This window comes from Vicugna pacos, chromosome 15 (assembly GCF_048564905.1).
Source record: "Vicugna pacos chromosome 15, VicPac4, whole genome shotgun sequence".
NCBI lineage: Eukaryota > Metazoa > Chordata > Mammalia > Artiodactyla > Camelidae > Vicugna > Vicugna pacos.
Window position 1 is genome coordinate 2,137,161 of NC_133001.1, and position 21,678 is coordinate 2,158,838.

Consider the following 21,678-nt stretch of genomic DNA (forward strand, 5'->3'; position numbering starts at 1 on the left):
CAAGAGGCAGCCGTCCAGAAGCAGGTGGAGGCTGCTGTTAAATAGCTTTAATGGCTGATGCGGGGTCACATGTTCCCTCCCGGGGCTCTTCAGTGCCATCCTCAGAGCCGGTTAGTGCAGGGGGGTAGGGCAGGGGTGGTTCCAGTTTTCTCCCAGGAAGGGTTTGGGGGGTCTCAGCCAGTCCTGGGAGCAAGTCCCTCAGCACCATGGCAGCCACAGCTTAAGAGGGGCTTCTGCTCCCCTTCCCCAGCCCACCCCCAGTCCAACAAAGGGAGGGAGGCCAGGCTGGCCAGTCTGCTCCAAACAGCGCTGTACCTACAGCCAGCCGCACACAGGTCATCTTCTCTTCGGGGCAGATCCTGCTGCCAGCACCTTTCTCACACTGGTGACTGGAGCCACGTGTGGGGTGGGCCTTTGCTGCACAGGCCTCTGGACCGTGGGGATCGCTGCGGGGGGAGAGGGGCAACCGAGCGAGAAGCCCCAGGGGAGTGGTCTGGGGGGACAGCATCCAGGGAGAATGTTCGAGGTCTCCCCCAGGGCAGGGAATGGATCCGGGCTGGGGTTGGGGCCACTGAAGCAGGCGAGCAGGAGTCAGGCAGGGCAGGCCGGTCTGTAAACATTGCTAGCCAGAGTGGGGGTGTCTCCAGTCTTGCACCCTCCCGCTGGGCCAGGATGTCTGTCACTGCTGCGATGTCATCCAGTGGCTCAATAGCTGTGGCACCAGGAAGGGGTTGAGGGGAGGGGGCTAGTCAGCGCTTAGGTCCCAGACCGCCCCAGCCCTGAGCATCACCTGTCACTGTAGGAAAGCAAAGCCTGGATCCCAGCCGAGATCGCGTTATCCTGCAGGAGTGGCCCCTCATCTGGGCCCCCTGGGGCCACAGATTCTGACAAGACTACGGGGTATGGGGGGCAAGGTGGACAGGGAGATGGGGGTGGGCAGAAGAGGATGAAGAAATCAAGAAAGAGGAGAACGAAAGCAGAGCCAGGCAAGTGACGGGTCAGAGGGAGAGACAGGAATCCGCGTGCAGGAAGGAAACAGGAAAGAAGAAATTAGGAGAACAATCCGTGAAATGAATCTGGGTCTGTGGGGTTTTGCTTTGAACTCTGGTGGAGGTGGCGTTAAGAAGAGTTGGAGAAAAGAAGGGAATACCGCAGAACTGGTGGGACCTGGGTCTCCAGAGTTCTGCCTTAGCCCAAAGTGTGCGGCCTCTCTGCTTCCATCATCTAGGCTCCCGTGAAGCCCCCAACTCAGCTTCCCGTTAGGTCCCAGGACGCACTTCCACTCACCCATCTCATGGTACAAGGACCCCTGCTTGGCCAGTACTTGGGGTGGTTTCCGGGGAGCAGAGCTTTCAATTTTCATTATTTCATCACAGCACTGCCTCCACTGACCTGAAGGGAGAGCACTGATTGTGGTGGGTAGGGCAGGACTGTGAGAGGGCCAGGCTCCCCTCCCCCTGCTACATTCCCTTCCACACATTCTTGAAATAGAGGCCTTCAGTAAAAAGAACAAGCTCCAATCCCTCCCAAAGGATTCAATCCAGCCCCCTTCTCTTACTCATGTCAAAGAAAAGCTGCCACAGAGCCTCCATCCAGCTTTGCAGGGCTCCCCGACTCTCTGCCTGAAGGGTGTGCGTCACCTCGGCCTCCCCACACTGGTTAGTGATGGTCAGGGTCGGGGGCCGGCCTGCTGCCTCGTCCAGCTCCCCTGCCCGGACTCGAGTCTCCTGCAGAAGAAAGATGGGGCCTGCTTCCACCTCCACCTCAGTCACAGAAGTTAGCAGTGACATCAGGCAGGCTTGGTCATCCCTGCCTTAGAAGGAGGAGCTTGTGGGGTTTTCAGAATGGGAAGGAATGGCAGGAAAGGATGGGGATGAGACAGGTGGTCCTTAGGGAAAGGGGAGCAGATGGAGACAGGGAAAGAGACTGAGCAAGGCAGGGAAGGCATGGAGGCAGGCAGGAACGCTGAGGCCTGAGGTTTTTTGACACTTCCATAAAAGTCAGCAGGGACACCAGGAAAAGGGCTAGGTAACAAAGAGGGTCCTTGGACTTGGGTTGGGAGAAAAATCCAGGAAAGGGTGTAGGAGATGCAGATTGGAACCTGAGGGGAAAGATGGAAGGTGGATGAAAAGTCCTAGGCGGGCCATGGAACTCTCTCTGAGACTTGGCAGAGGTGAGGCTGGTGAGTAGAAGGGACAGTCTTTTTCCAGTGATGCTGGCTGGGGAGAACATGGTCCCCTCAGCAGCCCTGGCCCAGAAGCTGGGGGTGGTGATTTAGGAGCAGGAGGCTAGCTTTGATCTCTCTGAGGTCTGTGCCTACCCTCCTGGGGTCTGACAGGCTCCCGAACCCTGGCACCTGCTGGCTTCACCACCAGGGACTCCTCACCTTGTTGATGACAATAGTAAACAGCGGCTCTTCCCCAGCATCTCCGTCTTCAGGTTGCCGGTAACACAAGAGGTTTGTTCCTTTCAGGATTCCGTGTACTCGCATCCAGTCCTGCAGCTCCCCCGCTTGCTGCGTAAATGACTCAAGGTTTCCCAGGGGAATCACAACCCCCCTCATCACCCTCCTTCCCAGCCCCTCAGAGAGAAACGGCTCCTTTCTGCCCACTCTCCTGCCTGACCCTCCCCTCTTCTGGCCATGCCTCTCCCCCCTCCACCCAGATCTTGCTTTTTCAATAGTCCTTGGATCCCTAGGTGATTCAAGGCTGCTCTGCCTTCTCCCTGTTCCCTTCCACTCCTCAGGGTCCCTCACCTGCACCCTGAGGGGACCACTTGCAGTAGGCTGAATCATGCAGAGAGGCTGAGCCACCAGGCGGCAACACACGCTACCATAAAGGGGCAGCCAGGCGGGGTTCTCCTCTAGGGGAGGAGGAAGTGCAGGATGAGGGTGGGGAGGGTGAAGGAGACCATCCAACAGCCCCTCTTCTCACCATCTGGCATCCCCCACGTACACACGTACTCACCATGGCTGGCGAGGGTGAGGTCATGGGTGCGGAACCCATCTTGCACCGCTGCCAGGGTGAGGGTGGTATGAGCCAAGAGGTGGTAACGAGGACCTCTGCCGGACAGAGAAGTGGGCAGCAGTCAAGTGAAGGGCGTGGACGGCAGGAGCTTTAAGGGCCTCCATGGTTCAGGCTGCCCTACAGAAAACCAGATTGCTTCCCCCACAGGGGTTGGAACAAACATTTACTGCACCCCTGCTAAGTGCCGGACCCTGTGCTTTAAGTATGTTATCGCACTGTATTCCCACGACAGCCCTGTGAGGTAGCATTCTTTAATGAATAGATGAGGCCGCTTGAGGCTTAATAAAGTTAAGAAATCTGCCCTTAAATAGAGCTTAGGTGATGGGATTGGAATTTGATTGTATGTCTGTATCCCAAACCAGCCTTCTGTTCGTTACCCCGAAGGTTCTCAAACTGCTCCTCCAAGGCCCAGTGATTCTACTCGGTGCCTGCAGGTGCCTGCAGGCAACACCACAGGACCCAGGCTACCCTGCTGCAACCAGGGGAGCCCTGTCCTATCGACACAAATGTATCTGCTGCTTCAAAATAGTGAGCAGCCCAGGGCCTCGCTCCCCCTGCATTCTCAGTTAGCTTGGGCCCAGCCCTGCAGGACTGAGCCCAGGCCAGAGTACTTCCCAGCTATGTGGCCACTGCTCATTCATTCACATCTGTCTGCATGTCCTGGCAGCAGTGCAAAACAGGCTCTGCGTGCTCAGCGTAGCTCAGAGGCCACCTGTGGCCAGCTGAGAGCAGTGGGGGATTGTCGGGCCGTACCGCGCAGTCGGTGTGGGGAGCAGGATGGGACTGCTCCCTGAGCCCCCAGCACTCTCCAGCGATGCCCGAACACGCCTCCCCGAGGAACGGCCCAGGGAGCTGCTGAGTTTGGTGGCAAGCCTCTTGGGGGCTCCAGCCAGGGCCCCCTCCTCTTCCACGCAGGCCCCATACAGCTCCAGCCGCAGTTCAAAGTCTGGCCCTGCCTCGGCACTATAGGAGTGTGGGAGGAAGAAAGAATGGTCCTGGGGATGTCTGGGTGAGGAGCACTGGGGCTGGAGGATGGCTGTGGTGCAAGCACAGGACAGCTCCTCTGGGACGGCCCATCTCCCCGCCTCCCTCTCCTCTCCCTCCCTTCCCCCGTAGCTACCTGGTCTCCTGAGTGGAGAAAGGAGGGAGCCACAAGGGATGAGGAACTCACAAAAGCACGTTGTTCTGAAAGGAGATGTCTGCGAGGGTCCTGTCCACCAGGACCATCTCTGTGTCCTGAATGTCCTCCCCCAGCTGCAGCAGCAGGAACACAGCCCAGCGGTGCAGGTCTGGGGACAGAGGGCAAAACTGGTAAAGGTGTGCCCCACAGGGGCCTTCAATCTCAGGGTACTCCCTTAAATTTGTCCTAGCATGTGTGGGACTCACCGCCTTTGTTCTTGAAATACTCTGTGTCCTTCCACATGAGTGGAATCCGGAGGTCTAAGGGGCAGAGGCAGGGATAGATGTTGTGATGGGGCAGGACATCTTGTCGGGCAAGGAGCGCCAACAGCTGGGGTGGCTGTGCTGCTTACCAGAGATGCAGACCCGGCCACGGCAGGGGGAGCGCTCAGCGGGTGGCCCACTGTCAGAAGGCCTGTGGGCAAATCACAAATCCTACCCTGGCCTCTAGACATTATTCCTCCTGGCTCTGGTCCCCAAGGGCTCTGGGAACCCTCCCAGGTCCAGGACCCAGCCACCAGGTCCCAGACAGGCTGACATGGCAAGGGCTGAGGGACTGTCAGGGAGAGCTGTCAGCAGCCCGGAGGTTGCTGGGCTGAGGAATGCAAGAGGGACTCAGCACACACACACCCCACACACTCAGGCAGCCGCCCCCAGGCTCCCTCCCTGACCACCTCCCCAGACCTCTGCCAGGGGCAGGTGGGGCTGGAGGGGACGGTGCCCACAGAGAGACTCCCTTTCAAGGACTCTTCTCCATTAACCCCCAGGCTTGGAGTTTGCAGGCTTTCCTTTTAGCAACAAAGGAGGCTGCCTGTCTTCACCATCTCATCACTTTGACAAAGAAAGGTACTGGGTCAGTCTGAAAACCAAGATCCCAAGGAGGGTGCATTTGTGTTCCATTTGCCACAAACCTCTCTCCATCCCCCCTCTCAGTCTTGCCTCCTCCTTTACCCTCCTGGCTGGGTGGGCTGAGCCTTCCCAGTGTCCCAAGTTCCCTAGACACCCCCCCCACTGCAGGGGGGCACCCAACCTTCCTCCCCCCGCCCATCAGACTCACCAGGCACGTGTTCCTCTCCTAAGGAACTGTATTAATTCGTACTTCATTATATGAAATAAGTGACTTAGTACAGCCTTAAGCTAAACGATTTGGCACTGATGGCAATGTGTTTAGCTGCCAGGGACTCGAGGTATAGCTCAGGTCACGCTGTATGGGCCGTGTGGGGACTTGGGCAGGGCAGAGCCTGTCAATGGCTGCCTCTCAGGAAACAGCAAACTTTCGGTTCAAACTGTCCCCGTGCCTGCCTGCCCTTTCTCTAATGTGACAGAGCAGCCACAGGAGGTTTTCTGCCTTCCCCTGGTGTCTTCATGGGTGAGCTCTGGAGGGCTCCTGGCAGCCTCCCCTGTGTGCTGAGCTGGGATGGACACCATGTCATTGCGGGGCCAGGACTTTCTCCCACTCAGCTTTGTGGGGTCAAGCAGGCTACTTTGCCAGAAGCCAGTTTTCCGAAAGAGCAATTTACCAAAAATGGCCAGCTCTCAGAGTGATCAATTTGCCAAATATTTTCTCCTATGTTTTAGATTTACGAGAGCAGATTTCACTGCAGATTTGTTAGATCAGCAGCATCTAATGTCAGTGTAGGCTGCGAGTTGAGTCCTTTCGAATATACAATTTAGTTTATGTGAATAGGTAGGCATTCCCTTAATTTTTCCCCCATTATTTCCCTTCCCAGTCCCTGCCTCATCTCTGTGATGAGGTGAATCCCAGCTACAATGAACTATTTATTGTCAGTTAGGTAAACTGGCCACTTGGTGAACTGGCTTTGAGGAAATCAGCTTTCCAGAAGCCAGCCAGCTGGCGTCCTCAGATCACAGGCAGGGCTTAGCAAATGAGGGCGTTTGCATTACTGCCCCTCAGAAATACCACCAGCCTTTTACCAGATACACTGGCTCCCCTGAGCCCAGCCCCAGAAATTCACTGGTGGCCCTCTGGGCAGCACACTGTGGTGGTAAAACACCAAGGTGACTTCTGAAAAGTCTTCACGAGGACATCGGCCTCAGGGTGGGCCATACTCCATGTGCACACATGCCGCCCCGCTGTCCCCCACAAAGTCTTGCCCCCGCCCCGTGCTCACCGCCGGCCTGTCTTTCCCAGCACCTGCGCCTCCTTGCGCCGCTGCAGCTCGCCCATGTAGCTCAGGACGCGGCTGTTGCACACCAGCAGGCTCTTGGTGGCCTCCAGAGCCTGCTCTCGCTGGGAGCAGGCCGCCAGCAGCTTACAGGCCCCTTCCCTCATCCGGATCTCATGGTCTAGCTTCCTCTGCAACTCTGTGTCCTGGCCAGTAAGAGGAAATGGCAGTCAGAGGACAGACAGGCCAAAGCACCCTCCCATCTCCACGTGGGCTGTAGGCCCTGAGAAACTGACAAGAAAAAACTTACGTCCCAGGCGACTAAGGGACAAGGGTTGCGTCTCGATCTCAGCTGCCCAACAATTACCAGAGAAGCTTTGTAAAACCACAGGTGCCCTCTGGGAGTAAACATTTCAACAGCCTCATTTGAGCGTAATTTGAAAAAATCTGTAAAAACTCCAAATTCACATATCCTCTGATCCAGCTATCCAATATCCAGGAGTTTATCCCACAGGTTATCATCACACATGTGGGCAGAGCCATGTTCATTGCATCATTTCAAAACACCAAGATTATAAGTCCTTCAACAAGGCATTGGTTCAATAAGTCTCAGCACATCTAAACCATGATATGTGGAATATTCCGGACATTAAAAACTAAGGTAGACATGTGTGCAAAACTTAAATCATCTTCAAAATATATGAAATGAGTAAAAAAAAGTAGAACAATATAGCATGCTGCCATTTGTGCAGGATATCTATACATGCATATCCATATCAGTAGATATGCATAAAATAGTGGTTGTGGGGCCGGGAGCCAGAAATGATAAACTGATTTATGATACTTTATAAATACCCTTCTTTATTATTGTACTATTAGAAATTGTTACCTTTTAAAAACTTAAATCTGAGTTAAAAAAAAAAATCACCAGGCCCCACCTCAGATCAGCAAAATGAGAATCTCTAAGTGCATTTTTGGGAAAATTTCCCACGTGACTCTGAGGTACAGCCCGGGCTGGAACCACCACCTAAAGGGAATGGCCACAGATAGTAAAGGCCATGCTGGGCCACCCCAAAGGCTCAAGTGATGAGAGAGGACATCTAGTTGGCAAGGGGTCAGCGGAGAAGGCGCAACCGCCTGCAGTGCTCACCCATGCTGCACAAGGACGCACTCTACACACCCCAGATTTGGGAATCTGCCACCTGCTGGCCCTCTGAGTTTGGGAGGTGAGGACAGAGGCCAGGAGTCGGGATGGGAAGGCAGGTGAAGCAGGAGGTCAGCAGTGAGGGGCTGAGCAGGCTTTGAGCACAATGCCCAGCATCTGATCTACATGAATGGTAGGGGTGCTTATTTCAATGACGCTACTTTGGCTCCAGTAGCATTCACCCAACAAACACTGGAGCATCTCTCTGCTGTGCAAAGCTCCACGTTCGAAATCGGCTGGGAGGTGAGAGGTGCAGACATTAATGGCTGCTCCATAAGTGCCATGTCATGGCACAAACACGCTCACAGGAAACAGACCCTATTTGCTTCTAGCTGAGGTGAACGGGAAGGCTTTAGAAAGGAGGTGAAAGACTAACCCCCTTACAGTGTACAAATCAGACAAGCCAAGTGGAGCCACCGGGTTGAAAGAGGAGGGCGAATGTGACTGCCCCAAACCAAAATCCATCTTCCCCCTCACACCAGCTCTCCCACATTCTGTGCCCTTGCTTCTGCCCCTGGTGGCCCCAGCCTTCAAATCTCCAAGCCGTGAGCACCCTAAGTTCCTGCTTCCAGGAATTGCCTTTTCCAGCATCCCTGCAGATTCTCCCTTCCCTACTTGGGCTAAGCCAGACTCTCATCACCCTCACCATCTACCTTTCCCTTCCTCACCCTTTAGAAATAGACCAACCCGGTCCCAATGCCCCCTCCCCCAGGAAGCCCTCAGACTACGCAAATGCCCCCACCCCCACTAAGTCCGCCTGCAGCAGCGTCCCACTTCTGCTGCGCTTTGCTGCTTGCCACCCCTCATCCCATTCTGCATCCAGCTTCTACACAAACACCCCAAACAGCTGAGGGGGTTGCAGCAGAGCAGCACCCCGAGGCCCCCTCCTGACTAGCCTCTTGGTCCCGGCCCCAGCACTCACGGATTCTTCCCTAGCCCTGGCCATTGCCTGTGCGGCGCCAGTGCGGCGCCAGTGCGGGCTGTGCACCGGCCAGAGGAGCCACCCCGCCCCCGCCCGCGGCGGCGGTGACGTCAGCTCCCAACTGCCGCGAGAGCGGCCCGGGGGCCCCGGGGCGCCGGCGCTCCTGCGGTCCCGGCTGGGCTAAGCTCCGGGTGGCGCTACCACAGAGACCCAGTCGAGATGGGAAGGTACCTCCAGGAGCACCGGCCTCGCCCAGGAAAGGGCTGCAGGCCGCGGAGGTGCCGGAGGCCAGGAGGCCCGACCACGCTGCAGTTGCCCTCCCAGGTGACTCCTTGCCTGGGAGCATGCGGGAGGGGGACGCTGTCTAATCTGGAATTAACTGGAGCTGCAGAGAAGTCGCTGTGACCAGCCAGGAAGAGCCGGACTGGGGGCCCAGACACTACCCCGGCTACCATACCCCCACCACTGCCCTTCCATTCGAATCCACTCTCCCAGGGCCTGATGGTGAGAGCATCAGGAAATCTCACCCTTCGGGCTGATCATCTCTGAAATACTGAAGCGGGCTCCGTATGCCTGAGCTTCGCCCCATCTCCCTCCCTCAGGGATAGCTCCATGTCACCCCCCCCCCCCCCGCCCCGGCAGGCAGTACTGCCACCACACTCTCCTGGGAAAGAGCCCTCAGCTGGATGTCAGTGGGACCTGGGTCAGGGCCCAAGGGGCTGAAGGAGGATGAGTCATGGCAGAAGGCCCAGTGCACATTAGGCCCTCGTGCACATCCTTTCCAGTCCCTCCCACTCGCTTCTATCTCTGACTTCCTGCTCTGCTTCCCACCACCTCCTGTTCCCTTTAGAATCTCCCCCAGGGCTAATTTCAAATCCTGGCTTATGAACTTGACTAGCTGTGAGAACTTAACCTCTGGAGATCTCAGTTGGTAAATTTCGGGGTATTCCATGTCCTTCATATCACTGTTTGAGGATTAAAATGGGAAAGTCTGACCTCTACCTGGGCCCAGCACTCCCACCTCCCCTTTACTTAGGGAGAGCTTAAGTGTTCTCCTCCAGAAAGTCTTGTGTTTACACTTCCATGACTACCTCTCTTGCTAATCCCAGAAACACCAGGAGGATGGGAGTTGGGGAACTGCTCAGCTTCATGGAGAAGGAACGAAGCGCCCTTAGCCAACCCATGGCTGAACAAGAGATGACCAAAGTAAAATCTAAGCTCCCTCTTCTGTCCCAGAACTTGGGCAGAGCTCCTATGAAGAAAACTTACATGGAGGGGAAGGGATGCCAAATTAAACATTTAAATACCTAGACCATCCATGTCCAATAAGGTCTGCGATGATGAAAATGTTCAGTAGCCATCTAGCACTTGAAATGTGGCTAGAGTAATGAAAGAACTAAATTTTTTATTTTATTTCAATTAACTTCATTTTGAATTTAAATAGCCTCATGTAACTAGTAACATGGGCGGTACGGAGGACTAGGGCTGGCAAATAGGTTTGATCCCATGTACCAGCCCAGGAAAACAGGTAGTGTCAGAGTTCCAGGGTGCTTGTTGGGCACCTTTCTAAATTTTAGAAAAAGATGATCTTCTCCAGGCAAACAAATTAGATAAAGGCCCCCCCCATCACACAGCCCAAAACCAGGCCAGGACTAATGCCACTGCCCAGTGCCCTTGTGAAGGACACAACCTGCATAATGTATGCCAAAGTTGTGTGAAGAAAGATTCTGAGGCCATGTGTGGGTTTGTTGGTGAAGAGTGCCATGATTGACTAGTAATGTCTGCCATGATCTAAGAAGTAGGGATGGGGTTGGGGGAGCAACACAAGCAATAAATTGCCTTTTTGAGCTAGACTCTATTGTCCTGCCTCTGACCTCCCTCAGCAGCAAGTCCCTGCCTGGTCCAGGCGGTCACTTCCACAGCTCCTTCTATTTTCCCCAACTCAGTAAATGACCACACTGCCCAGTTGCATAGTCACAAGTCGGGGGAAAACATCCTGGAGTCCTCTCTCTGCTGTACTCCGCACATCCAGTCCATCAGCAAGCCCTATCAGATCTACCGCCATCTTCTGAAACCCACCCCCTTCTCCCTCCCTCCACCATCAGCATTTAATTCACACCACCAGGTTCACTCCCCCAAGGCTGTAACAACCTCCCAGCTGGAGGTCTTCTGCTACCCCCCTTGCCAACCCTTCCTTCTTCCACGCCCCACCCCTGCCTAGCCTATTCATTTAAAACACAGCAGCCATCATTTAAAAACATTAGATGAGTCGTCTCCCTGCTTAAAACCCTTCCATGGGCCAACATCCCATTTAGAGTAAAATCTAAGTGCCTTGCATTGGCCTTCAAAGCCCTGTATAATCTGGCCCCTGCCCATCAGCTCAATCCCAACTATTATGTTCCAGCCACACTGGCTCTCTTTCTTCCCCAAACGTATCACCGTCATTCTTACATAAGGGCCTTTACCCTTGCTATGCCCTCTGCTGGAAAGCCCTTCCTCCGACCTTCACACATCTTTGTATGTTTCTGGTCACAGCTCAAAGATCTCGCAGAGGCCTTCCCTGACCCCTGCATCTAATGCTGCCTCCCCTACCTGATGTTTAGTACACCGCCACCCGGTTTTCATCATCATGCCACTGTGTGGGATAATTTGTGTGTTTGCATGTTTATTATCTGTTCCGTCAGTAGAATGGACCTTTCCTGTTTTGGTCACTGAGGTATCCCAAGATCTAGAAAGGAGCCTGGCATATAGTAGGTGTTCAGTAAATGTGATAATGAATAAATAAATGGATAAACAGTGCCCTGCCATCTTCAGGGCCACAGAATCCTTATATCCTGCCCCAGAGTCCTCTTCCCCTTTTCTAGTAAGGCCATCACCTTCCTGCCAGCCTCTCTCATATTGAACACCTCTGTTCTTCCCATACCTAAAAGGAGCCCTTAGCCCCAGAACACACGTCCACACCCACCCACAAGGCTTCCAGAAATTGGTGTGAAGACCCTGTTGCCAACGTGATACTCTAATTGGCAGAACTGAGCCTGGGTCTACACATAGCACCCAACGAACGGTATACAGAACCACCTGCCCATCTTCCCACTTTCAGCAGACCCCACTCTCCCGGATTAGCCCAGCAGGAATGGGCAGAGCAGAGACTGGGGCTGGGCGCTGTGAAGGAGGTGCACTCCAGGGGTGGGGGCGTTACCTCCAGGCTGAGCGCCATCTGCCGGATGTAGAGCATATTCAGGTCCTCCAGGATGTGCAATCTGTCCTGCATCTCTCTGCCCCCTGGTGCCCCTTCCCTTGTTGACCCCTCCAGAGGAGTGAAGCGAGCAAGCTCCACGCTGCCCCACAATTCCTTCTCTTGCTGCTCCCCTTGTCTTGAAAGAGGTGGGTAGTTCTTGGGCAGAGGGCAGAGGCAGCCCCTGTCCTCCGTGCACTCCTGTTGGACCCTTCTGGCTGCTGTGACAAACTTCCCTTGCCTACCCGCTGTTCCAGGGCCCTGGTGGGAGCCAGGCATGGGAGGAGAGGAAAATGGGGTGAGGATGAGCAGGGTCCCGAGAGGGCAGGCCAGCTGCAGAGGGGGTTCTGGGCACAGAGTGTCCAGTCTTGCTTTGGTGGCAGCTGTTCCCCCAGCTGTGGAAGAAAAGGGCCCTTTCATTCCGACTCTGGCCCCTCCCCAGCCCCCGCCCACATCCCTGGCCGAGTGGACAGAGAATCTGTGTGCTGCAGGGTGTGAGGGGCAGGCACAACTGGAAGGGGGCAGGGAGGGGACACTTCATGCAGGTTCTACAGGGCCGTGGGGTTTGCCAGGAGGTTGGAGCCTTCTGAAAGTGGCTCTGGCTTAGTTTGAGGAAGAAGAGGGAAAGAGATGAGGACTTGAGTGAGCCCAGGGAGTGTGACAGAGGGGTAAGAGTAGCCCCACCCCTAGGGCCACCTCTTCCAACTTGGGTCCCCCATCCAGACCGCCCCCCACCCCGGGCTCACAATTACCTCGTTTTTCCAGCAGAAGGGAGGAGAGGGAGAGAGAAAGGCAGGGGTGTGCCTGGCTGCTGCTGCCCCTCTCCCCTCTGCGGGCCCCTTCCCTTCCAGACAGGAAACCAGCCCCGATTCCCAGCCAGCTGCAGCTTTGCCCCCCACCCCTCCCCGCAGGCCCACGGAGTCACACTCCTCTCAGCCGGGGCCCAGTGGCTCCGCCCCGGCTCCTCCCCGACGGCCCCCAAAAGGCCGGGCCTATCCCGGGGGCGGGGCGCCCCCGCCCGCAGGCCCCTCCTCCTGGTCCCCGGGCCTTGCCCCTCCCGCCCCCACGCTGGCCCCACGCGGCGTGACGGAAGCTCTCTCCCCCAGGTCCGCTGGCTTCTGAGTCAGAGAAGGCCCGGGACACTGGGACACGGGTATGAAAGAGCCTTTGTTCTGGATAGTCTGGGGGGAAAAGGGCAGAAGCCAGGCCTGGAATCCCGGCAGGGAGGAGGGAAGAAGGCCCCCTCACTTAACCATTTCCAGGCCCAGCAGGGAAGGAGAGCTGACCACGGCGACAGCCTCAGAGTCTGTCTTCTGAGAGGGCAGACTCGCCCTCTCAGTCCTAGCTCAGCTCCACACCTTTCAGCCCTTTTAGGGAGTTACAGGTGGGGCTCGGACCTGGGTAGCGTGTAGGGTGTTGGGCTGGGGAACCAATTGTCAGACTAGAGGCTAGACCTCTCTTAAGCCCCAGGAAAGGAGGCTGAACGTTTGAGTGTGGGAAATAATTCCAAATCGTTAATAGGGACACACCTCCTCCCCTTCTTCCTCCTGACTCTCCTAGCCACAGAGGAGCAGTTAGGGAGGGTTTCAGCAAAGCGGGCAGACCTGGGTGAGATTGGTGATAGTGGCTGTCCCAGACGGTTGAGACAGGTTGTGGGAGGCGGCTGGAGGCCGGGAATACGAGCTGTTAGGGCCCGCCTAGTTGCACACCACTCTTTGCTCCGAGGGGCCGGGGTCCAGGCACATTTTAGGAATCGAGCCTAGAGCCCCTTAAATTGAAGCCAACCCAGAGATTTTCCAGGCCGAGGCAAATCGTCCTGACTGGGCCAGGGAACGTCTCGGGTGGCTCAGCCCGAGTAACGCGCAGACGGTCTGCCCCGACTTTTTAAGTCAACAACCGCTGGTGCGTACCCGGCCCGCGGCGTCGCCGCCCCTCCGCGCGCGCGGGCAGGGGCGGGAGGCCCGGGCGGCCCGACCGCTGGAGCCCGGGCAGGGGAAGGCAGGGACGCGGGTCTCTCACCTCGGGAGGGTCGCTGAAAAGGCTGAGTCGGAAGCGGCCACGTTTGAACTCCATCTCCAGGGCGGAGCCCCTGGCCACGGTGACCCGGCTCCGGTGGTTTCGGGAGAACATGCCGGCGGCCCTGGGCCTTTGCCTGCCCTCTGCACTCCCCGCGCCGCCCGGCTCTGCCTCGTCTGGCTGGCTTTTGTCCCCTCGACGCCCGCCGTCTAGTCTGGCCGGGAATCTCCCGCTGCCCGGTTCCCAAACTCCGCCTCCGGAGACGACACCTGGGCCGCGCAGGGCGCGGCACCCTCTCCCTCCACCCTTCGTGTCGCCGAAGGCCGGGGCTCCAAACAGGCCTGGCCCTACGGCCAGGGAACCCTACACCTCGTGAGCACCGAGGAGTTACATCACCCCTTCCAGCCCGGGTGGCGGACGCCTCACCTGGGCAAGGGGCGGGCCCAGGGAAGCCCCGCCCCGCCCCGCCCCGCCCCACCTGCCGCCCCCACCCGCTAGCCGACTCCCAGCGCGCGGAAAACCCTGTGGCCCAGGGATCGTAGCGAGGCATACTGCCGCTCTAGCCCGCCCCGGCGCCGCGCCCAGTCTCACCCCTAAGTAGCTTCCAAGGCCATCGTTTCAATTTCCTACAGTCCCAAATGTTCCTTTTTCGTCCCCTTCGACACTTAAGCTACCCTCCATCCCTAGTGGCCACAATTCACCAGCAGTGCTTGAGCACATCTGTCCGGTTATCCTGTTCGGCTCTTTACTAGCCCTGGAGCCTGGAATTTTCTCTGTTCAGTGGGGGTACAGCATTACCTTCAGGTTGCTGTGAGGATTACGTACGAGAACGAATGTAAAATGCCCAGCATAGTGCCTGGCACAAGACAAGGGCGTCATGCGTGGAGCTATGAAGAAAAACGATCAGGAGCAGCACCCTTACGCCCTTGGTTGGACCACCAGCGACCTCAGCTCCTGGATCCAGGCAAGAAGTGCCTTAAGAGGGTGGGGATATCCCTGACTTCAATATGGGCTCTCAGCTGCTTTGATGGCTGGCTGAGACAGGGTTAGGATTCTCAGCTTCTGCAGAAAAGGGGGCCCCTCACCCCCAGAGAGCCTTGTGGGAGAGAAAGAAATGGCAGAGGAATAGCTTGCCGACCACACATGAGGAGTGTGTCTTACTGGGAAGAACTCTGGAGAGGCCCGGGCTCCTTCGCAGCAAATGAGCTAGAGTCAGAGAAATACCAGCTTTTGGCTTTAGAGAGCCCAGGTTAGAACTGCTCTGCTATGGCAAATTAGTCAGCATTCTTTTTAGAAAAGCTGACTTAGAATTAACTTAGCCAAAGGGGAAATTAATGGCTGAAGGAACTGTGATGTCCAGGGGTCAGGCTGCAGGGCTGCTTGATCCAAGCATTCAGCATCGAAACTGTCCTGTCTCTTCTCATCATCTAGGTCTGCTTTCCTCCATGCTGGCTTCACTCTCCACAGCATAACAGGTTTGTTGCCAAAAATTCTGGATGTGTATATTTTCGGGCTTAAAGTCAGCAGAAAAGGGAGCATCTGTTTCCTGAAGCTCCTACAATGTCTGGGATTCACTATGGGCCATTTGGGATCATTTATCCATCTCAGACCAATCTTTGTAGACAGGGGTGGTCAGATCTGAACCAGATGCTATGACTAAGGAGGAGTCTAGGTGCCAGATGGCCAGGCTCGGGTCACTTGCTCACTCCTGGAGACCAACTGGAACCCAGTGAGCTGGGAGAGAGAGAGGGAACAGAGGGGTGTTCTCCCAAAGGCTGTTCCAGGTACTGTCAACTGGAGGTGAGGGAAAGGGTGCTGGACAGGGAAAGCAACAAACATCCTTGACACGCAAGGTTCACGTGGAGAAGGGAGTTCTGGTCAGTAGGAAAAGCAGGTCAAATGATTTTATAAAATCTGTGGCCTCTGTGAGAAACCTCAAAGGATGGGCGAGGGGAAAGGGAAGGCATTGTTTCTGAATTTCTTCTAATATCTATTGTCACTCCTCTAAACTGTGAGCTCCCCAGGGAGGGACAGTCTGTCTTGTCTGCTGCTTTATGCCCAGTGCCTGGCCCAAAGGAAGTACTGAATAAACCATCAGTTGAAGTAAATGAAAAAAAAGATGTCTTAAGAGAGCATACAGATTTGAGAGTGCTTGACTGGGGTGAGCCATGCTGTTGGACTAAAATGGTTCATTTCAAATGTTTGGCTTTTAGCAACAGAATGCTCTTTTTTCCCAAATGAAATCTTCCCTGGAAGGTGTGAAATAGAGTCAGAGCAGCTGTGATGAAAGCAAGGGCTGGTGCCCCAAATCTTGTCCTCTTCACAGGCCTTCAGCATGCGCACTCACTCAAACACAAACACACACACACACACACACACACACACACACACACACACGGAACGTGAGCACTGTAGAAGGGTTTGAAAACCCCTGACACAAGCTGGAGGAATGGAAGACATTTGGAAAGGAAGTAGAGCTCAAATCTTGCCTGAGAGTTTGTGCTCAAAGTGACTGAAAACTTGGGGAAAAGAGTGACCCAACCCGAGTTACATTTTGGAGATCACAGTCTCCCATCCGCTTGCATAAGCCGGCTGGAGGAGGTTGTGACTGGGATTTGGGGAGCCCGCTGACACTGTTCTCAACCAAGGGAGAAGAGACAAGGGTCAAAGTTTCTGTGGAGTTGTTTTTTTAAAATTAAATTCTTATCTGAAAACACACTTAAAAAAAATTCCTAATTCTACTGTTTAAAAAATAACATAAATTTTTTAAAAAATGAATAAAAGCATGCTCTCCCTACCATCAATTTGGTACCATGGTGTGCTGAAGCCTCGCATTGGCACATGAGAGACAGTTCCTGAATTTTCTGGGATTGTGCATTCCAGCTGTTAAACACAGCTTTAATTAAAAATTAAATGAGGAAAATTCACAGCTGAATATATTACATTAAAGCAAAGGTGATAAGTACTCAAAACTCATCCCTCCCTAATTAGTTTACTGCATTTTTCCATTATCTCTCTCTTTTCCATTTTTTTTTTACTTCCCTGGAGAATTTAATTAAACATATAAGTAGAATTAATGCCAATTTTACACAATATTTTCCACAGTAGAAGAGGGAACATTACAAACTCATTTTATAAAGCTAATATTACAAAAAAAAAGTACCCCAAGGAGAAAACCAAAGACCAATATCCCTCATGAACTTAAACATAAAATTCCTAATAATGCTAGAAAATCAAATCCAGCAATGTACATAAACAGTTATACACAATGGTCAGGACCCTTTCCTTCAGAGACGCAGGACTGGTTACCCTTCTGAGACGCCAGCTCTAAGTCAACACAGCGATGGGCCTTACACTCCCGTTACCTCTCGGGGCTGTTTACACCTGCAGCGTCTGAACGGCGGAAGTGTGATTGTGCGCGACCCTACATGTCTCGCCAACTCTGTGTTCAGTAATGTCACGTTTGAAGTTGGCCATGATGGGAGTACTTACACAGCAGAAATAGGTGAACATTATTAACCGGGCTTTTTTCCCCCCCTCCCCTGGAGAGCTTTTGTTAAACATTTAACTGCATGCCGCTGGTTTGGTGCATAATCTTACACAATTTTTCCTTTCCTTACATCTGGGTCTCTGTCACCTCAACTATGAGTAGATATTCAGGAAGGGATTGTTAGCCACCTGGTATTCAAATCATCTTCCTATGTCTGCACAGACCGTGTTCTGTGGACAACACTGGTAGACTGAGGCTGTACCCTTCTTATGGCAGCTGGAGAAGGCATTCCTCCTCCTCCCACTTCTCCAAAGCCCAGGATAGAACTGAGCCTAAGCCAACCAACTGGAACGCTACCAACTGGACTCTGAATCTTGAAAGAGTGAAAATAACACCCAGGGAGAGTTCATGAGGAGTGGCTGTGACACAGGAAAGTGGGGCGCAAGAGGATGGTTGTGACCAGGGTCTCAGGTGAGGGGTCCCTGGGACATGCCCTGCCAAACTTCATGCAGGAAAGAATCCACAGTGAGCCAGAGTTGAATGAAAGTAGATTTATTCAGTGAGATGCACATTCCATAGGCAGGGTGCAGGCAGTCTCAGAAGGCCAGAGAGGCCACAAGGCATGGGAGTGTTTAGTTTAAAGTAAAAGGAGATACACAACCCATAGACAGAGCGTGGGCAGTCTCAGACGGCAAGAGAGCAACCACGAGGTGCAGGGTTGTTAGTTTTTATGGGCTGGGTAACTCACATGTTAACGAGTGGGTGGATTATTCCGACTACTCTGGGAGAAGGGGCAGGGATTCCCACGAATTGGGTCACCGCCCACTTTTTGACCCTTTGTGGTTAGCCTTGGAACTGTTACAGCACCTGTGGGAGTGTCACTTACCATGTTAATATATTATAATGAACCTCAAGGTCTACTGGAAGTCAAATCCCCCCCATCTTGAACCTCAAGGTGTACTGGGAGTTGAAGCTTCTGCCATCTTGGTGTTAACCGCTGTGTCATTCCTTGAATGGCTGTGCCCTGCCCCCTTCCTTCCTGTCTTAGAAGTAGATAGATCATCACTTGGCAATTATTACAATCGAATTGATTCATACAGTATTCATCAATGGATATTATGCCTGGTGGGTGGAAGTATCAACTGAAATAAAATCACACAACGTGAGAGTTGTGGGTTAAGTTTTATTTGGGGCAAAACGGGGACTGTAGCCTGGGACACAGCATTTCGGAAAGCTCTGACAAACTGTTCCAAAGAGGCAGGGGGAAACTCAGTACTATATATGATTTCAGTGAAGGGGGATACATGCAGTCAAGCACACACTTAGGCAGAGGCTGCTGCTAGTCACGAGGAGCAGATGTCACCGTTAATGATTTTAGTGCTTTTCTAGATATGAGGAGATGCAAGAATTTGGGCTCATAAAACCTTCTGAAAATATCTAACTATCTGAAGGCCTGTTCAGCCAGTTTTCCCAGAGCACAGAGCGCCTCATTCCTGATTTCCATCCTGAACTCCTTTCAGGGAGTGTTGGAGGTCAGTGGCTGCAACAGCTCATGATTTAATCCAAGCAGAGTTAGATGGCAAGTGCCAACGTGATCCAATCCTTGGAGAGGCAGAGGGCAAGTGCCAGTTTTTAGTTAGCAGAAGTTTGATGGGGAACTGGATATCAGAATAGTTTCAGAGTATTTCCCTAGAAAAATACTCACTAATTAAATAGTTGAAAATGGTTACTTTGTGGTGGAGAAAATGGGGAGACACCACCTTGACCAGGTAGGTGATCCAGGTTAGCATAATCAGTGGCAGTATAAGCTGATGTCATGTGCCATTATCACAATAGAACTGATTCATGCAGTATTCACCAATGGATATTACGTACGCCTGGTGGGTGGAAGTGTCGACTGAAATAAAATCACACAATGTGAGAGACACCTGATATGATACACTGAGAGAAACATAGCATAATATTTTCTGATTAGTACTCCTGCCAAGGATTAGAAGTCTAGACTTGAGGAATCCAGACGGATCCAGATTTGGACCATACTGCAAGTCAAAGTCCTATACTCTTTAAGACTGTCAAAGTCACAAAAGATAGAGAAAGAATGAGGAAACGTTCTAGATTAAAGCAAATCAAAGATATACGATGAAGAAATGTAACACTTGATTCTGGATTTGGATCCTGACCTAGAAAAGAAAAGGAGACATAGGGCAGTGGCTGAAATTTGAATGGGATCTGTGAATTGGATGATAATATTGTATCAGTGTTAATTTCCCAATTAACTGCACAAAAGTTATAGAACTGTGTACTTGTTTTTGAGGCAGTACACAGTGAAATATTTGGGATGAAATGGCATCATGTCTGCAACTTGTTCTCAGATTGATCAGAAAAGGAATAATGATAACAAGAGGGAATAGTAAAAGTTAATGATTGTAGAATCTGATTTAGGGAGCTAAGAGAGTTCTTTGTACCCTTCTTGCAAGTTTTCTGAAAGTCTGAAATTATTTCAAAATAAATTGTATTTAAAAAATAAAGCTAAGAACTTTTTCAGAAGGACAAAGTTTTTCCTTTCAACCTACAATCCTGCTCAAATCTCTCGCAAGTAAACAAAGCAAAACAAAAATCAAAACAAAATAATGAAGCCTGTGGCTAGTTACTGTCACCATTTCCTCCCTGCTGGACATCAGGATGCTGAGGAAACAACACTGGGCCTGGTGTCAGGAAGCCTGTTTGGTGCTGGCTCTGCCACTCCCTAACCATGTGACTCTGGCCAAATAATTTAACCGCCCTGAGCCTCTCTTTTCTCGGGAGGGAACAATAATGTCTCCCTTACCGAGCTGCCATGGGGATCAAGTGAGGGAAAAGATACGAAAGTCGGTTATAAATTCTAGTATGTTCAACAAATACTAACTGCAGGTGATCCTTCACTTTAACTCCTGGTAATATAGGACTATTGCCTTCACATCCTGCTGGAATGCATCCTGTTCTCGGAGCTTAGCCTAGCTTTTGCAGAACTGTACACAGCTGGGCACAGCCTTGTTTTGCTGATACTGTCTGCCCTATGGGCACTTTCTTGCCTCTTTTGACCTCTTCTCAACCCTGCCTGGACCCTCTGCCTGCCTGTTCAGGACAGGTGCCCACTTGGATTTGCTCCTGGTCCTTTTCTCTTCATCTTCTTCCTCATTCTGGAATGTCTCATCTATTCCCATCCTTTCAGGGGGAACCTCCATTTTTAAACTAATGAAGCCCCCAACTCACACCTTCTCCACTGACTTCTTCTTTGAGCATTCCATCTGCATCTGGGCATTCCCACACACATCTCAAATTCATCTTGGGCAACATTAAGTGATTATCTTCTCACTCGCTTCTCTTCCTATGTTCTCTTCTTTATTTAAAACACTGTGTTCCCTCTAATACTTGGGCTAGAAACGTAGAAGTTATTTATATTTATTTATTATTTATTTATTTAAATTGAAGTATAGTTGGTTTACAATGTTTTGTTAGTTTCTGGTATATAGCATAGTCAATCAGTTATATATAGGTGTGTATATATATATATATTCCTTTTCATATTCTTTTTCATTATAGGCTATTACAAGGTATTGAATATAGTTTCCTGTGCTCTACAGTAGGACCTTGTTGTTTATCTATTTTATACATAGCAGTTAATATCTGCAAACCCTGAACTCTCAGTTTATCCCTCCAGCCCTCTTCCCCCACCCCCGTAACCATAAATTTATTTTCTATGTTGGTGAGTCTGTTTCTGTGTTGTGAATAAGTTCATTTGTGTCATTTTTTAAAGTTCCACATCTAAGTGATATCTTATCGTAGTTTTCTTTCTCTTTCTGGCTTACTTCACTTCGTATGACAATCTCCAGGTCCATCTATGTTGCTGCAAATGGCATTATTTTCTTCTTTTTATGGCTGAGTAGTATTCCATTATATATATATACACACACACACACACACACACACATACACCACAACTTCTTTATCCAGTCATCTGTTGATGGACATTTATGTTGCTTCCATGTCTTGGCTATTGTAAATGGTGGTGCTGTTAACACTGGGGTGCATGTATCTTTAGCAGTCTTTTATTGCTGTTGTTTGCTTACTGAAAACCTTCTGTGCCAGATACAACTTTGCATTCTTGATTTGGTTTATTCCTTGAAAGAACCCTGTGAAGTGGGTCCAACTTCATTCCATTTTACAAAGCTGGAATATGAGGTTCAGAGAGCTTAAGTTACTTTGAGCCCAAGGTTACACAGCCAATAAAATAGGATTTGATAATAGGCTTATCTGACTCCAAAGTTCATTCTCTTAATCTTAATCACTAAACTACACTGAGTTCTTCCTTAATTTTCATATATAATTGTTCATGAACTTCTTAAAATTTCATCAATGAAGTGTCTCTGGAATCAGTTCATCCCTTATTTTGCTCCCTGCTGCTACCTTGTTCAGACATGCATCTCATACATATTTATAT

General features: G+C 52.0%; 1 protein-coding gene across 5 annotated transcripts; it reads right to left on the reverse strand.

Moving 5' to 3' along the window:
• Window positions 1-28: 28 nt before the first annotated feature.
• Window positions 29-14,132, reverse strand: RTKN (rhotekin). 5 transcript variants are annotated; one of them, XM_072937420.1, is made up of 13 exons: window positions 12,445-12,619; window positions 11,657-12,087; window positions 6,338-6,537; window positions 4,559-4,620; window positions 4,413-4,466; window positions 4,198-4,315; window positions 3,780-3,989; window positions 2,967-3,061; window positions 2,756-2,862; window positions 2,387-2,515; window positions 1,559-1,727; window positions 1,288-1,392; window positions 29-712 (listed from the first exon to the last, which is right to left on the reverse strand). In XM_072937420.1, exons 2-13 carry the CDS (start codon window positions 11,969-11,971, stop codon window positions 378-380), a joined length of 1,899 nt encoding a protein of 632 aa, XP_072793521.1. In that variant the 5' UTR covers window positions 11,972-12,087; window positions 12,445-12,619; the 3' UTR covers window positions 29-377. The 5 variants fall into 5 exon arrangements, with proteins under 5 accessions (XP_072793521.1, XP_072793523.1, XP_072793522.1 ...); XM_072937422.1 differs by having other exon boundaries at window positions 11,657-11,953; window positions 12,445-12,563; XM_072937421.1 differs by lacking the exons at window positions 11,657-12,087; window positions 12,445-12,619 and adding an exon at window positions 13,712-14,130.
• Between the last annotated feature and the right edge of the window lie 7,546 nt (window positions 14,133-21,678).

What these genes read in the sequence shown, in the direction of transcription:
- RTKN (XM_072937419.1), bottom strand. Translation starts at nt 12,112, where the DNA reads ATGAAAGGGCCCTTTTCTTCCACAGCTGGGGGAACAGCTGCCACCAAA. An exon ending in GTATTTCAAGAACAAAGGCG is followed by an intron (nt 4,316 to 4,412) that starts GTGAGTCCCACA and finishes CTCTGTCCCCAG; the next exon opens with ACCTGCACCGCTGGGCTGTG. An exon ending in CCTCACCCTCGCCAGCCATG is followed by an intron (nt 2,863 to 2,966) that starts GTGAGTACGTGT and finishes CTCCTCCCCTAG; the next exon opens with AGGAGAACCCCGCCTGGCTG.